This window comes from Crotalus tigris, unplaced genomic scaffold (genome assembly GCF_016545835.1).
Source record: "Crotalus tigris isolate CLP2741 ecotype Arizona unplaced genomic scaffold, ASM1654583v1 scf7180000018110.176419, whole genome shotgun sequence".
NCBI classification, from domain to species: domain Eukaryota; kingdom Metazoa; phylum Chordata; class Lepidosauria; order Squamata; family Viperidae; genus Crotalus; species Crotalus tigris.
This window is the reverse complement of record NW_024096830.1, coordinates 153,753-171,582: the sequence shown is the minus strand read 5'-3', so window position 1 is coordinate 171,582 and position 17,830 is coordinate 153,753. Positions and strand designations below refer to the sequence as shown.

The following is a 17,830-nucleotide window of genomic DNA, read 5'->3' as shown; positions in this document are numbered from 1 at the left end:
ACTACATAGTACTTTTATATGTATGATAGACCCCCACCCAGTGGTGGGATTCAGCCGGTTCGCACTACTTTGGCAGAACCGGTAGCTAATTTTTTGTTGCTCAGGCCCAGAATGGACTTCCAGAAGCAGCATCCACACAGAGAACCGTTTGTTCACATATTTGAATCCCACCACTGCCCCCACCCATTTATACATATAAATTCTATCTTTTTAAGTAATTTAAGCAATTTCTTGGCACTTCAGCATCCTCAGTCCTGTATTTTATACAGTGTATCTTTCCTTGGTTTGTGGGAAAGCCAAATTTCACTTAGAATGGACGGTAGATTTAGTTAAAGAGTTAAATGATGAATAACATGACCAGGCACACATTTGGATTAAGCAGGCAGTTTAGCTTAATAAGTAATTCAACTACTTATTTTGTCTTTGAATATTGGCTGTGATTGATTTTGAAAACCCTGAGTAAATGGCTGATCCAGAAGAGGACGACGTCTCCTTAATGATTGGCCTTGCAAACAGAACATTGGTAGAACATTAAATCTGAAGTCCAGGGGGGCTGGATTGATAACCTCTGAAATGGATCCTGTAAATTTTCCCACACTGACCTTTGAAATTAATAAAATCAGTTCCGTGATGTTTTGTTGGAAGTAGCTTTTTGAAGACTGTCAAAGAGATACTTTTGTTTCAAATTTTGGATAGGATTGGCTACTCAGGATCAGTTTGGATGGTAAAAATAACTTCAGTCCATGTGCCTTTCAATCATGTTGAAGTGCCTGTTGTTCCACTTCAGTTTGAGAGATCAAGATTGAATGACTCAGTGTTCTGACTTGAGGCACCATCTTGAATTTAGATTGCCAGAAGCTTCCATTTATTTATTTTATTTATTGAACAAATTTATATAAGCTACCCAACTCATGCATAGATTACTCTGGGTAGCATATTACAGCAAAGGATGAGGCTACAAAATGTATGTGTGGGTATATGTGTGGTTCTACTAGAGCCATACTACATCTTGGCATATATGGTTAGCGTACTGATAAAACCTCATCTAAAGGACCTTCTGAGTACTTGGCAATTCTAGATATATGTTTTCTAGTTATAATGCTTTGTATCATTTGATGATTGGGGAAGTGAATAATAATAATTCTGAAGTAGATCACAAAAATGTCAAAAATTCATACTGAACAAGACTTGTAACTCATAGCTCTGAGCAAGAGCTTTTACTTGTAACCTCTGAAGGAAATGTTCCTTTTTGTCTTCATAGAAGGTGTTGATTATGGGCCAACGTTTATGCAAGAACCTGATCATGTGATCTTCCCCATGGATTCAGAGGAGAAGAAAGTGTCCCTCAGCTGTCAAGCCAGAGGAAATCCTGCCCCAGCCTACAGGTAGCTAATATGTTTTAGCAATGGAGTTGAGCTGTCTATTTTCATTCCAAGTCAGTGTAAAGTAGTTTTTTACTTACAACCTTTCATTTAGTGACCGTTCAAAGTTATGGCACTGAAAAAAAATAACTTACAACCATTTTTCACACGTCCATTGAATCCCCATTGGCCATGTGATCAAAATTCAGACGTATGGCAACTGTCTTGTATTTATGATGTTGCAGTGTCCCAGAGTCATGTGATCCCCTTTTATGACTTTCTGACAAGAAAAGTTCATGGGGAAGCCAAATTCACTTTACAACCATGTTACTAACTTAACAACTGCCGTGATTCACTCAACAGCTGTGGCAAGAAGAAAGGTCATAAAATGGGGCAAAACTCAACTGCCTGGCTTAGCAATGGAAATTTTGGGCTCAGATGTGGTCATAAGACGAGAATTACCTGTATTCTGTTTGTTTTATCTAAAATCCATTCCAGGTGTTATTTTAAAAGATTCAATTATAAAATTATCTCAATCTATTCATTGACGTACCTGTTTTTTTCTAAAAATATACATTTGGCAAACTGAAGCAATTGCCAATATATGCATGCTTACACAAAGCACTGCTTTCCTTAATGTACACTTTTGAGCCAATTTTTACCAACGGTGTTCATTCTTGTCTGCATTTTTACTTCAGTTTGAATATTGGTTCAGACTATGAGAATTGGATCAGTTCTTATTCAAAATCAACTATTTTTTTCTCGCCAAATCTAAACATGCTTAATGGGTCCATTCATCCTGCTTCCACTATTTATTATGTCCAGTTTGATTATGACGATTCCAAGTCTTCTATAGAATTTTTTTTTATTTCATTTATTTGTCTGATAGAAAGACTTGAATTATGAATCATCTATGTAAAATAAAGTACATTTTATATTTTCTTAACTGCAGGTTAATAATATGAAATTTACCATCATTATTTGTTGTGGGAAAAAAAATTTCCCCTGATCTGGAGCATTATATCTCAGAGAAATATTTTGAAGGGCAATCAATTCATAGATTTGCTGTTCAAGTTTTGGCCTTTATTTGTTAGTTTGTTTTGTTTCTATATTGCCTTACTCCTTTAGGACTCCTGGCAATTTACAAGAGACAGTAATGCAATAAAAGCATTCAATAAAACAATATAGCAAATTTAAATTATATTATTAAAAAATCCTGAATTATTATTTTAACCTTTAAAAATTCTTCCACACAAGTCCATGTTCAAAACTTCTTAAATCTCATGAAGAGAGAAGAAGTGATACAAATCTCTTACATAAAATTATTGCAGAGGCTAGTCCTGTAACTAAAAAGGAACTTATTTCTAATTTTTCCCTCAAGCTAACATAGCAGAGGAACTGTCAGTACATGTGATTTATTTTCATTTATTTATGTAAACATTTATGTTGCCACCCATCTTTCAGCCAACTCTGTAGAGCAGAGGTCCCCAATCTTTTGGGCACCAGGGACGGTTACGTGGAGAGAGGTTTTTCCGCAGACCGGAGGGGGTGTGGTTTTGTGTACTGCCTGTATCCCATAGATGGGACTTTGCTGGTTTGTGTGGATCGGTTGCTGGCATGCTGCAGCCCAGTACTAGCCCATGAACCGGGGATTGGGAACCCCTGCTGTATAGTATCCAATCAAATAATGTACATACTGGACTGGCAGTTCTCCCTAACATAGATGGAACTCTAGCCACATAGAGATTTCTAATAAAATAAATCACATTTTCCATTTTCAAGCATATAGTTAGAAGCTACAACATTGGTTTTATGTGCAAGAAGCAGTTCTCACGCACCAGTAAGTGGGCTGTTGTATTTTTTGCTAACTGTATCTTCAACAGCAGTTCTGTATAAAGAACATTGCAACCATTTGTACAAGAGTTGATAGGGTTGCAGGTTATGGATGCCAGGACCTCTTTCTCTGAGTAAGGCTGTGACTCGTGTACTAGCTAGAGATGAGCAAAACCTCCATTACCCATAGATTCAAAGTAGACAAGGGGCTAATAGACATTACCCATAGACTCATTATACTTTACTCAAAGACATTACCCATAGACTCAAAGTAGGCATCAGACAAAGTGCATCACTAGGTTGCAAGACCTGATCCTTTAAGGAGATTACTATCCCATCCAGAATCACCACTGGAGCAGAAAAATCAAGTCATTTCTGGACTTTCCAACAATGCAGGCTTGCTAGGATTCAATTTCAGCTTGTTTTCTTTTCTATCAATTCCTGCAGCTTTCAGATATCTGGTCAAGATTTCCACTGGGTCACTGGCTTGGCTTATGTTGAGTTGGTCTTCTGTGTAGACCTTTATGAATATTACTTTTCAGTATATAATTTACATTATAGATGACTGAACATCTACCTTATGCTAGAAGCATTGTATGCAAAGTGTGATCAATATGTGGATGTTTTAAAAAGATCCAGCATATGTCATTTACCTTCCAGTTTATTCCTATATTAACCCTTGATCATCCCTTGAGCATTCTCAATAATTTTACCAATTAACATTCTGCATTTGGCACAATTTCTGTAATTGCAAGAGCCATACCAAGCTTGGCATGATATAGTGAGAGCTGACCTCCAAAAACAGGCAATGCCAGGATCCAAGGTATAAAATTAGTGCTATAAACTTATAGAAGACTTAAGAAGTCAAATTCTGGAAATTTGCACATGTAGAAGAAAGAACCTGGGGATGGTGTGAAAAGGGGGATCAGCTTAGAATCCCTATGTAACCACAAGAGAAGTAAGTCCAACTCCCCCCCTTGAACCTCATTTAACTCCAAGCATGTGCCAACCATTAGTTGAGAAGATTCCTGGGCCTAGACTGAATAGCAATATTTATTAGCAAAAAATCAGCATTTTTAATAAACCACCTGTAAACCTGGTCTTTCACACCTGACAGTACATTTCAGAAATGATTTGGAAGATGTCCTTCAGACCTTACATAACTGCAACCATAGCACCTTCCTATTATTCACTTAAGTAGCCTGACACCTTTTGGGAATTGTACACAAAAAGTACAAGTGGGCCTATAAATGTAATAAATAAATAGAAAAACAGATACCACTGCTTCAAGATCTGCATTAACAGTCATGAGCGATAATCCTTGACTTACAACAATTCATTTAGTGATCATTCAACAGCACTGAAAAAAGTGACATGACCATTTTTTACACTTATAATCATAGCAGCACCCCCATGGTTACATAATCAAAGTTCAGATGCTTGTCAATTGACTCATATTTATGATGGTTGTAGTGTCCCAGTGTCATGTGATCCCCTTTTGTAATCTTCTGATAAGCAAAGTCACTGGGGAAGCCAGATTCGCTTAACAACTGTGTTACTAACTCAACAACTGCAGTGGTTTACTTAACAACTATGGTGAAAAAGGTCATAAAATGGGGCAAAATTAAGAAATGTCTCACTTAGTAACATAAATCTGGGGCTCAACTGTGGTCATAAGTCAAGGACTACCTGCCCAACTACTTAGGCTGACCAAACATACAAGAGAATGGCTGAATGCATAATCATGCTAAAGTTTCATTCTTTTCACAATGTTACATACAGTTTGCATCTCAGAAATATAGGAGACAGTTGGGTACACTGGTAGAAAATGTGCTGGAAATCGTGTATTAGAAGTAAAGCTACAAAACATTTTCTTTTAAAAAAAATACATTCTAGAAAATACCTAGGCATCTCAATATTTTGCATATGAATGTTATGAAAATTTCTAAGCTAAAGGCCAGAAAAACGTGATCTCATCAATGGCACCAAAATTTCTTTTCCACTGTCTATGTCTTCTTGAAGCTTATTAAACTATTTGTTTTTTCTTCCAAGGTGGCTCCGGAATGGAACCGAGTTAGACATAGAAAGTGATTACCGTTACAGTATGATAGAAGGAAGCCTTATTATCAACAATCCCAGTGAAATAAAAGATGCTGGGCAATATCAGTGTTTTACCACCAATGTCTATGGTAGCATTTTGAGCAGGGAAGCCACACTTCAATTTGCATGTAAGTAACAATTTTGTTATCCCACTTTATTACCACTTGGGTAGAGTTAATGAAGTCATATTGAAACAATGCGAAAAAGTCTAATTGCATCATGAAGAACCAGACAATTATATTCATATCTATAAATATAGGAATTTGCTATATACAGGTGGTCCTTGACTTACAACCATTCCTTTAGCAACCTTGCAACACTGAAAAAAGTGACTTATGACCATTTTTCATACTTACGACTGTTGCAGCATCCCTGTAATCACATGATCAAAATTTAGATGCTTGGCAACTGGCTCATATTTATGACGGTTGCAGTGTCCTGGGATCACGTGATCAGCTTTTGTGATCTTCTGACAAGCAAAGTCAATGGGACTTAATCATGTTTCTAACTTAACTACTGCAGTGATTCACTTAACAGCTGTGACAAGAAAGGTCACTTAACAATGGAAAATTTAGGCTCAATTGTGGTTGTATATCAAGGACTATCTTGTATTTCACTATTTCAATGCAGAATACTTTTGTCTGTTTATTTTTTGTATTAAGCATCTCTCCATTGGTCTGCCCAAATGTCTGGATCTGAAAAAGCCCCAAGAAGTATATGATGTTTTCCTAGGATTTAAATAACCTCCTGATGTTTTCCCCTGAACTCAGTTAAATTGTGAAAAGTGTGAAAAGCTAGAGAGGCAATAAACAGATTGTAAATGAAGAAAGACAAACATAAACATCCCTCAGCTTCCCCCCTAATTAATGAAATTCAAAACTCATTGATCAAGAATTTAATGCCCTTTTGGGCGAAAAATAAAAACAAATTATGTTCCATCAAGGCAGTGGTTCTCAATTATTTTCTGTCATGCCCCCCTAGGAAGAAGAAAACATTTCTCGCGCCCCCGCGTGACTGTCTATCCAATCGGGTCCTTTGCGTGTGTCACGTGGTCCAATATGACAGTATTTGCCGAGGTCAAACGAGCCCCCCTTTACAGAGCCTCGCGCCCCCCCTGGGGGGCCCGCCCCACTATTTGAGAACCACTGCATCAAGGGAATGCAAACCAGAAATACAGAATACTTTTTGAGCTGTTCATCAGATCTGCTGAAGTGAGGAGTTCAAGCAATAGTGGGGAACCAAACCAGACTTTGCACAAAAGAGTTAATGACACAAAGTTGACATTAAGACTGAAAACAAGGACAAAGAAATTGTTCCCCAAGTTATTTTTACTTTCCTTGATTACAAATCCCAAAGTTGACAATTTTGAAGAAAGAAATTACTGTACACCAGCATTATAGAGCAAGAGACTATTACCAAGCTGACAAAAATCAAAAGGTTTTAGGCTACCTCAACAGGTCTTATCTAACACAATGGGTTTTTAACACAACTGGAATTGTTAATTGATGAGATATCTCCTCAGTCCATCTGCCTAACTTGTGATCTGCATTTGCATAATAATATTTTCTCCCTACCAAACCCATCTCATCCCAGTTTAAATCTTACATCAGTTCAGGCACTGCATGAAGCTGACAAAGTGAGCTTATGCCTTTTAATAAAATTTGTTAGTGGCTTTAAATAAAACTTAAACAAAAAGATGAAGCCAGATTCCTTTTGATCCTACCTGTCCTTATGAGGAACATTTTTTTTTTATAACCCAGTCTGAGAAAATAGATTTTTGCATCAAGACCTTGGCACTAGGATGCAGACAATGAACTTTCTTGCTAACAATTGAATAAGCACGTTCAATTATAACTGATCCCTTTTTAATTTGGATAAATCAACAATCCTAGTGGAATATTGTGTGTATCATAATAAATCAACGAATGAATCAACATAATAACATATTAACTAAGACAGAAAAGTACAACAAACCCATTGTTTTATAATAATACATATATAAAACAATGGGCTTCATTGTATTTTTCTGTCTTAGTTAATATGTTGATTCATTCATTGATTCATTATACATCATAATGGCATTGTTGATTCTTAGTAACAGATAAGTAGATTTTCTCCACGATGGTCTTTCCCTAACCCAGTCTTTCAATGTTGCATTCAATACCACCCAGAGTTGGCTATAATAAAAAATAAACCGAATCAATCCACTTTGCTGTTAGTTGTCCCTTTCTCTTTCCTTCCACCTTTCCCAGAATTGAAGCCTTCTCTAGAGCAGCAAATATACATTTTATTTATTTGCCTTTCTTCTCTTGAACCAGAAGACATGTAGAACAACTTCATCACATCTCTAAAGTTCCCCCAAATAAGAAATACCCTCTCAAGATTTGAGTTTATTGCCTTGCTGACAAGGCATTTAAATTGATAATGTGACATCTCTGATTTCCCTCACAGCCCGCTGAGTGTAGAACCTGGAAACTGCAAGCCATTGATCAAAAGTTTAATTCTTGCAAATTTGTGTCAGACACAAAATGAATTTAGAGCAAGAATCCCATGCTGTTCTCAGCTTTATCTCAATATTGCCACACAATGAAATTGATAGGGTACATTTAAATACACAGTGTGATGCTTTCTAGTGGATTTGGATGATTCGGATAGTAATCTAAAATACATATTTTTTCTGAGATGGAGGAATCCATAGGACCCAGGATGTCAGCAGCAAGAATTCATATTAGATATTAGAAAAGCCTTCCTCCTCATCAACAAAGGCTAGTTTTCAAAAGTGGAAAATGCATGGAGGAATTGGGCAACAACTCTGCTGGAAGGATAGAGGCTTTGAATGGTTCTACATCCTCATCCCAATCCCTTCAAATGGGAGGGAGGGAATAGGCCAAGTATTTGCCTTACTACTTTTTTATAAGGTCCTCTTTTTAAAAATCAATCAATCAGAATAGAACTGGAAGGGACCTTTGAGGTCTTCTAGTCCAACCCCCTGCTTAAGCAGGGGACCTTATACCTGTCTGTGGAGATTCTCAGTCATCCAGGCCAGGGTTGTCCCAAATGTGCTTTTTCACAAGATAACTGGACTTTCTTTTTTCTCTTTGAAAACATTTTGCTTCTCATCCAAGAAGTTTCTTCAGCTCTGACTGTCAGAGCTGAAGAAGCTTCTTGGATAAGAAGCGATACATCTTCAAAGAGAATAAAGAAAGTCCAGTTGCCTTGTGAAAAAGCACATTTGGGAGACCCTATACCATTTCAGACAAGTGATTGTCCAGTCTTTTCTTAAAAACCTCCAGTGATGAAGCACCCAGAACCTTTGATGGCAAGCTGTTCCACTGGTTAATTGTCCTCACTGTTAGGAAGTTTCATTTAATTCCAGGTTGCTTCTCTCCTTGATTAGTTTCCATCCATTTTTCTTCTCCTGTCCTCTGGTGCTTTGGAGAATAAGTTGACTCCCTCCTCTTTGTGGCAACTTCTCAAATACTGGAATACAATGATGATGATGTTATCTATTCAGTATTGTCCAATTCTTGATGATTCTATGGGCTAGGTTTCTCCACATCTTCTGCATCTTCTGATCTTGTACTACTTCTCTTAGTGTTCTATGCACAGGATGGTGTCAGCTTTGATGGTATCCGGCCACTGTGTTGTTTGGTAGCCTAGTTTCCTTTTACCACTAATCTTTTCCAAGCACAATTGCTTTCTTCAGGGAATGAATGACATGACCAAAATAAGTGAGATGCAGCTTTGTGATTTAGTCTTCCATTGACACGTCTGGTATTAAAAAACAGTAACAAATAGGAAACTAGAAAGCTGCAAATCACCCATCTGTAGCATTGTTTCTCCAGTTTAGATATGTCTGTTAACCTCAATGCACATGAACAATGCAGATGATTCCAGCTTAGTGTTTTTTTGGAAGGATGCCCAGTTGTCAAAAAGACAAACATACCTGAAAGGATTAGAGGGTAACTTGAAATGACTATTCATTTGAATGTAACCTTCCTTAAACATTTTGAATTTGACCATTAACTCCCCAAGTTTCTGGAACTATGAGATCCATGTGAATAAAGATATCCTCCCCAGTTTTATTGTAAATACCCAGCAAACCTAGATTTCATCAAAATGACACAGGCAGTGACATGTTGACAGATTCTAGCATTATCTACTAGTATTCCAATTCCTGACACCAATGCATACCCTGAATCAGCTTTTTCATCCCTGCAGACATTTATGCCTACACCTAATATACAGAGTTTCCATAGCTAGAGTTGATTGATTGATTATGTGCCATCAGGTCAGTATAAACCCTTAGTGAGCATATAGATAGTTTTTCTCTAAGAAAAGCTTTCTGCTAACTTTCTGTATTTATTATTGTTTGTTATTATCTGGTGGACATCCAGAGTTTTGAAAAACCAGCTTTGGTCCCACAAAGAATTAATTTCTCCTCCTCCTCCTCCTCCTCTTCCATCCTCCAAATGATATCTTTTTTAATTGCACTATATCATTGCAAGCAAGACTATAGTGAACTGAGAGCTAAGAATAAGTTTCCCCTTTCTTCATATTCTCTCCTTTGGAACATCCTAAAAACTAGTCCTTACTACATTATTAAAAAGTCATATTCTTCTGAAAAGCATTTTGGAATAAGTAAGATCAGGCTATGACAGCCAGTTTGTTGTGGTGGTTAAGGCATCAGACTGTGAGTTCCAGTCCAGCCTCAGGCATGAAGCCAACTGGAGGAACTTGGGCTTGTCCCTTTCTCTCAGCCCTCAGAAGAAGGCTATGGCAAACCAGTTCCAAAAATATTGCCAGGAAAACTTCAAAAACTTGCCTTTGTTATTGCAGGGATTTGTCCAGGCAGCCATCAGAGTCAACACTTTAAACATCAAAAATAATGTTTAAAGAAATGACAGTGTCCTGAATAGTGACACGGCAAATAATTGGTTATAACTGTATTCTCTGACTTCAGTTTTTGATATTTTACCTTGTTTCTGAAATGCTGCAATATGGTACAATGAGTAGAAATTGAGCAGAACATTAACAGTAGAAATAAACAAATTTGACTTCTATTCCTAAATAATAATCCAGTAAGTTTAAGAAATAAGGAGTAGAGTAGGATACATAGATAAGTTCTCAACAAGCTTTGGAAGATAAGATGGTTTTTTAAAATACATCAGTGTTGATGACAACCAAATGCTTCTGAGAGGGAGTTTCACAGCTCACAATCCTGTGGCACCTGGTATAAGTCAGTCACAATAGGGACAACTGGAGCATAGATCGTAGAGTGTAGTCTGCTATCTATAGTCCACAGACCATCTGTTTTAGATGTTCAAATAGAGGGGTTTTTGGGGGGGAGTTGTTGCTTAGAGACAACTAGACTAAGCATGAAGCTGTCTGCAAGAACCTGAAGGTATTTAAGTGACACAAATAGCAGAAGTTGAGAAAATACCCAAATGCTCAGGACATGGATTTAAAATATTTTAAAATGTTAACTATGTTAGGCAGATGCTAATATGATTACTGTAGTAACATGCAGAAGGATATTTTATGTGCTTTTCCTTGGCTCCAAAGTGTGTTTCCATTCACTTTCAGTTGGACCTCAATTGAATGGAAGTATCAACAGATAATTAAAATGAACAGACAGATAAAGGAAGTATGTCTGAAATGGTTAAGGCTTGGTCAACTTTTAGGGAAAATATGACAACAGTTTTAAGAGACTAAATGTGGATCAATGATATGTTATCAATATATAGCGATATCTCTACCAGTGGCTCATATTTGTCAAGACTTCTCAGCTTCTATTCTCTGTCAGGCTCATGTGAATATCCATAACTACATGCCAATGAGACACAAGAGGCACCTTGATGAGATAGCTCTTGAGCAATCAAGTCAATTACACCATAATGATTCAGATCTACAACTGCTTAGGTCAACACTTTTTGCCGAGGGCATGAGCATAATTCACTTAAGCCCAAAGTCAATACTGCCCCGTCTATGTCTTTTGAAAGAAGAATGAAGTGTAATTAAAGTGATGTCTGAAAAAAAAAGATGGCATAGCAATGCATGGAATTCAATCAGGAATTGTAAAAATTGTGCTGTTAAGACAATGTGCACATCTACTTTAGGGAAGATCAATGGAAAACAGGAAAACATCTCTATGAAAAGAAGTGATTAGTCTTATTTTTCCTAATGCAATAAGGGAGAGTGGCTTTATTTGCAATTCGTTAGATGTATCTAATACACATGTCTGACAATGAATAGGACTGATACCCAGTCTGGGGTGGTTTGTTCATTTGCATCCTCATGATGACTCTCCTGTTATAACAAAGTAAAATGTCTTCTGTTCATAGATTATTTTGTTGTTTGAGGTTTTTGTATGACTATGATTTAGATGCCGCCCTCCAAATCTCTCCAGCAGATTTCTCAATTTCACTTTCTTCCCCCAAGTTTATTCTGTTGATTGTTTCTGGCTCCTTAAATCTATTTTCCATTTAGGATACAAAAAGACAAGTACCGATTAACTATAACTCATATCTCCCTTTGCCAATGGTTGCAGCATAATAACTATTCACTGACAGGCAGGATAAGAAGTCCTCAGTGACACAGACAAATAAATCAATGGGTATTGGACAACAGACTTTATGCTGCATGTTTCATCCTGAACACTGCTGACAGTTTGCTGGAGTCCTTGGCATCACCTGCAAACTGCTTTTAATGAGTCTTACTGTCTTTGATGGGTCATGATGATTACTACATACATTAGACCCAGTCCCGTTTGGCTAGTAGATGTTGTTCCATAGGTAAGTGCCCTTTTTGTTATCAACAGATGCATCCCACAGTTTCACTGGGACCAGCTCTTGGTTAGATCTCTGCATCCAGATTTATGTCTGCTGAAGGTAGCTTCCCATCTTGGTGGGACCATGAATCTTGGAAGCACAGTAAAAATAGGTGTAGCATGAAAGGTATTCAGGGAGAATACATACACACAAGCACATGCTAATAGTTTCTATAGATGAGTCTTCTTTGTAGGAGCAGGAAGTGTCATGACACTGTTGGAACATCAGCTCCATGAATCTTCCTTGTCTAGGAATTCTAGCAGGAAATTTGGAGAGGATTCAGTCTGCAGACACTTCTGCTTTCTGCCTCATACTCTTCATGAGTCCATGCTTTTTCATTTAATTACCCTTTTGTATACTCCTTTTGGATTCTCAGTATTAGTACCTAGTTTGGTCTAGTGCACAGGTCGGCAACCTGCGGCTCCAGAGCCGCATGTGGCTCTTTGAGCCTTCCCCTGTGGCTCCCAGCCTCCTCTGCCGTTTGCAAAGAGAGACAGAGAGAGGCACTTGCGCTTCCCTGCTTCTCTCTCTGTCTCTCTCTCTCTGTGTGTGTGTATGTGTATGTGTGTGTGTGTGTGTTTGTGTAAAAGAGAGTGCACTCACAGTGTTCTCCGAGGAGCTGAAAAGCTTTTTGGGCGGGGCTCCTCCCTTTGCTGCGTCTCTGCAGGAAGTAGGAAGCAGGAAGGGCAGGAGAGAGCCAGCTAGCCCAGCTATGCTGACTCAGGAATTCTGGGAGTTGAAGTCCATGAGTCATAAAAGAGCCGAGGTTGCCTACTTCTGAGCTTGTTGGAGAACAGCTTGCCAGGTGAGCAGCAGATAGGAGAGAGGGGGGAGAGAAAGAGAGAGAGAGAAAGAGGGAGGGAGAGAGAGAGAGAGAGAGAGAGAGAGGAAAGAGAGAGAGAGAAAGAAAGAGAGTGGGGGAAGAGGACTGGCAGATCAAGGGCAGATAGAGAGAGAGGGAGGGGGAGAGAGAGAGAGAGAGAGAGAGAGACCCTTTTGACATCTAAAATGAAGATAATACTGCATATATCCTTTTTTACCTTTATGAGTAAAAAACATGCTCCTAGATTGGAGCTAAATGCAGAACAGACTGATTTATAGTTGGTAGACCGGGTGCCTCACCCAACAGATAAGATAGATAGATAGATAGATAGATAGATAGATAGATAGATAGATAGATAGATAGATAGATAGATAGATAGATAGATAGATAGATAGATATCAAAAGGGTTTTGCAGCTCCCAGTGTTTTGTTTTCGGTGGGAAATGGGTCCAAGTGGCTCTTCGAGTGTTTTGGGTTGCCTACCCCTGGTCTAGTGGTTAAGGCAACCAGGTTAGAAAGCAGGAGACTGTGAGTTCTAGTCCCATGAAAGCCAGCCTGGGTGGCTTTGGGACAGTCACTTTCTGTCACCCCAATTCACTTCATAGGATTGTTGTTATAAGAGGAGGAAGGGGTGTTAGATATGCTGAGCTATTTGTAATAAGTAAGTGAATAAATAAATAAACCACATCATAATATATTTCCCCACCGTTTCTCCTGCAGTTGATTAGAGGATACACAAATTATACACACACATATACATTTTTGGTCTCTCTCTTAGAGGATACACAATACACACACACACACACACACACACACATAGATTTTTGGTCTTTCTTTAATTTTTTTTTTCTCACCATACCCACTATGATATGTTATGGATAGGAAGAAAGAGCTCTTTGCCACTGTTGATTCTATATGGCACAATTATAATAATTAAAACACCTACACAGAATCCAAACACTAATTCCAAAAATCTTTTTTCAACAGATTTCAAAAGAATATACAGAGTGTGCAGAATAATATAGATGGCCAGATAAAAAAACCTGTGCTAATGGAAAATTAATGGAGGTACAATAATTAGATTAATTAGGTACAATATATTAGATAAATATATTTGTGGAGTTAGTTGCCTTTTGCTTTTTGTTACCTTCTCCTGTACCTTGCAGAAATAGGACACAGGTAGATGTTGACTGGATGCATTTTTCTTAGGTATCTTTCTGCTAACAATGTCATTCATTAAATAATATATTAAATAATTCCAACAGTAATAATAATAATGATGATGATGATGATGATGATGATAAAGTTGGAAGGGACTTTGGAGGTCATCTAGTCCAACCCCCTGCTCAGGCAGGAAACCCTATACCATTTTGGACAAATGGCTGTCCAGTTTCTTCTTAAAAACTTCCAGTGTTGGAACATTCACCGCTTCTGGAGGCAGGTTGTTCCACTGGTTAATTGTTCTAATTGTCAGAAATTTTATCCTTTGTTCTAGATTGCTTTTTTTAACATTCTCAGCTAAGGATGGGAATAAAAGGGATGGACGAAATAATATATATAAAGATATTGTGGCTTAGGAAAAGACTGGTTCCTCAGTCCTTATGGTTTACATCTGAGTAAATACAATAAAGGATATCTTTCCTTGGACTGAAAGAATGAGGAATGGAAGAACTGAATCCTAACCTCAGACATTGATCAACTCTTTTGTTTTCCAAACAGATTTAATAAAATGAGCTAACATATGTGAACCAGTAGATTATGAAAACTGCAGTAAAGCCTCATTCTCAGTACAGCTATAAGAGAAGTGAACCCCAAGGGAAAATTGCAGCTTTCTCAGACTACCTTTTGTAGGAAAACATCAACAAGGATTCACATTTCAGGCAAACTAAGTATCCATAATCCTTATGAAATTAAATTCATGATGAAGACAAAGAGAATTTACGGATACTGGCTCTTACCTCAGTACCTCTCTTCTGAGAAAAAAAAATCAACAACACTGAAACAGATAACAAAAATAGCTTGTATCTTTTGAAGAAGTCTGCTCGTAAATATACATAGACATTTGTATACACATATATACAGTGCATGCGCTATCGAGGATTATTTATTTTAGAATTTGAAAACTATTCGTTCTCAAAAACTCTTCAGAGAGTGGAGGTATACTGTGGACCTTCAGATGTGCATATTAGCCTTCCTTCCTTCCTTCCTTCCTTCCTTCCTTCCTTCCTTCCTTCCTTCCTTCCTTCCTTCCTTCCTTCCTTCCTTCCTTCCTCTCTCCCTCCTTGTTCCCTGCCTCCCACTATTCCTTCCCTCAGAATGTCATGATAGCACAATTCCCATTTGTAACACAACATAATATAAGCTTGAGAAGACTTAGGGCCTTGAAGATTTTCAGTCATCAATATCTTTTTTTAAAAAAAAAAAACCAAGTTTTATTGGTTTTTTTCATTTTACAAACAAGTGCTTAAGAAACAACGTGATGGCAGGGCAATCAATTGTCCACAAAACAAAGTCATACTCATAAAGTTCAGATTAAGTCATTAAAAACCTCCTCTCTTTTTCATCTAATGACATATTATATTCAAATTGAAATATTTCAATATTACTAAATTAATCATAACAATCCTCAATAATCTTTCATCTAAATAAAGCCACAAATCCAGATCCTGTGTTAAGTTTAACTATTTCACTTACTATGTTCCATACTTCTATTCTAAATACCTATTTAACACTTTGGGAGTCTCCCCATAACCTTTTTCCTTAACATATTCAATAAACATTTATTAATATCATTTCTTCTTTTTTCTTATTCCTCTTCCATTACAAAATGACTATCAGTTCTAATAAGAAAAGAAAATATTAGTTCAAGTCAGAAAGGGAAAAAAAACAAAGAAGAAAAAACAGAAACAAAACAATAACAAAAAAGAAAAGAGAAAAAATACCTTTCTATTTCTATTATTCTTTATAACCTAACAATCAGTCCCTCAATATCTGTATCAAATTTCTTTAACGTCCTCCTAAGGTTACTGTATCCAAAACATATTAACACATAGACAAAACAACTTATTATTAAATTCAAACCTTTAATTAGTTTTTATTCAATCTAACCTCTTATTTAACTGTCTTAAGCCATAAATCAATCCATATCTAAGCCTTTTAAACCCATTACATAAAACCTTAAGTCACATTCTTAAATCTTATTCTAGCTTTCCTTTTATGCCAAATCAGTTTCCATAACAAGGCCTCTATATCAATGAACAGGTCACTCTTTATGCCTTGTAGTATCCTTTGAATCAAACAGAGACGTCCTCTTTTCTGTTTTAGAGACCTAGCTCCTTTGTAAGTAATTCCTTATTGTTTTGAAAAATCAAACAGTTTGAAACTGTTGAATAGCCAGGCCAATGATGTCCAAGTTTGTAGATGATAATTGTTTATCCAAGCTACCATAGTTCTCCATTCATTGAGTTTGTCTGTCCATTTCTGTTGGTTTTAAGGTTGTAAGTGGTTTAATTGCAATCCTTTTTAGTTCCTCGGAGATCTCATCAGCATGCATATGAAATAGGATGGAATCTTCTTTACCTTTACTTTAGTTACTCCCGCTTCTATTGTTTTTTGGTCTATAGAGTGCTCAGATAAGGTCTGGGAGTCAATTTGTAGATTCAAAGCAGAATTTCTGTTTTTTTATTTCCACAGTAAATTCTTTTATTTGCGAACATATTTCATCAGTAGCTTTGTAAAGTTTTTCCAGTATAAGTTTATAGTCAAGTTGTACCAAGGGTTGCTCCATTTCAAAAATAATTAGAAACAGTCTGTATCATTTAGTAGAGGCTATGTTCAAAAAACATATCAATGTCCACCCCCACCAGTACAGCTATTAATTTTCTTTGTATTTTTCCTTTTATGGTAGTCTGAAAATCAAGGTCAGTCTGATCATCAGAAAAAAGAGAAAGTTGCAATTTTAACTTTTTCCACAAGGTGTCCTCAGTACAATGTAAAGTCTTCTCCCATAGACCAGAAATCTCATAAACAGGAAACACAGAAAAAAGAAAAATTCAAGTCCAATAGCAGATTCAATATTAAAACATTTTCTAAGACCCCAAAGTGAAGAAAAAAAATAAAAATAGAGAAAAAAAGGTCACTTTAAATTAATTCAGTCCATAAGCTTCTTTTTCCCACACTCCTTCCTCATTTCCCAATGCCGCCTTCTCAGAGCAGGGAAATGATTTCAAAAGTGCTTTTTACAGGCACAAAAAAGAAAAAGGAGAACCAAGAGAGGAAAGGAAAAAGTCTCACCCGGCTCAGCCATGGAGGTTCCTGTGCTTAGATGTTCTTCTGACTTCTGGTTACAGCAGCCATTTTACTGGATGTTCTTTCCATCGTCGGCCCAAAGGAGCAATCTCGGTCCTTGGAAGAAGCTACCACTCTCCTAAGGACAACAAGGACCTCCTCACTGGTAGCCGCCCCTCCAAGGTGGCTTTTCGACCCGATTAAGAGTCTACCGGCAGCGGAGAATCAGCTGGCGAAGAGAGCAGTCTCATCGCACAGCTGCGAGCGCCGCGATCTGGAACTGGAAATCCAGAAGATTTTCAATCATCAATATCTTATCCCATTTAAATCTGTCCCAGAGCATTTGGGAAAAATTTGGGGTTTCCTTCTTATGTGGAGTGAACAAGCTCAGAGGCTGATAAGGATGTAGGACAAGAATGTTAATTTGTATTCCCTTCTTTTCTAGGCTTAGGTTATCAAACATCCAAAAAAAAAGATGGTTAGATACTTCTACAACCCATGGTCATCAGAGTATATCCTAAATATTTATTACATCTATATTTTACAGACCATCTTTTTTATTTCATTCTTCCTCCTATGACAAGTACAGTTGTTTGA

At 37.3% G+C, this 17,830-nt stretch overlaps 1 protein-coding gene across 1 annotated transcript in view; it reads left to right on the top strand.

The window, feature by feature from the left end:
- The first annotated feature begins 1,224 nt into the window (after positions 1–1,224).
- Positions 1,225–17,830, top strand: part of LOC120310071 (contactin-5-like) — a 166,430-nt gene continuing 149,824 nt past the window's right edge. Inside the window, exons 1-2 of the mRNA XM_039348030.1 lie at positions 1,225–1,385; positions 5,247–5,422. Coding sequence (XP_039203964.1) covers positions 1,240–1,385; positions 5,247–5,422 — 322 coding nt within the window. The 5' untranslated portion in view covers positions 1,225–1,239. The remainder of the gene's footprint in view (positions 1,386–5,246; positions 5,423–17,830) is intronic.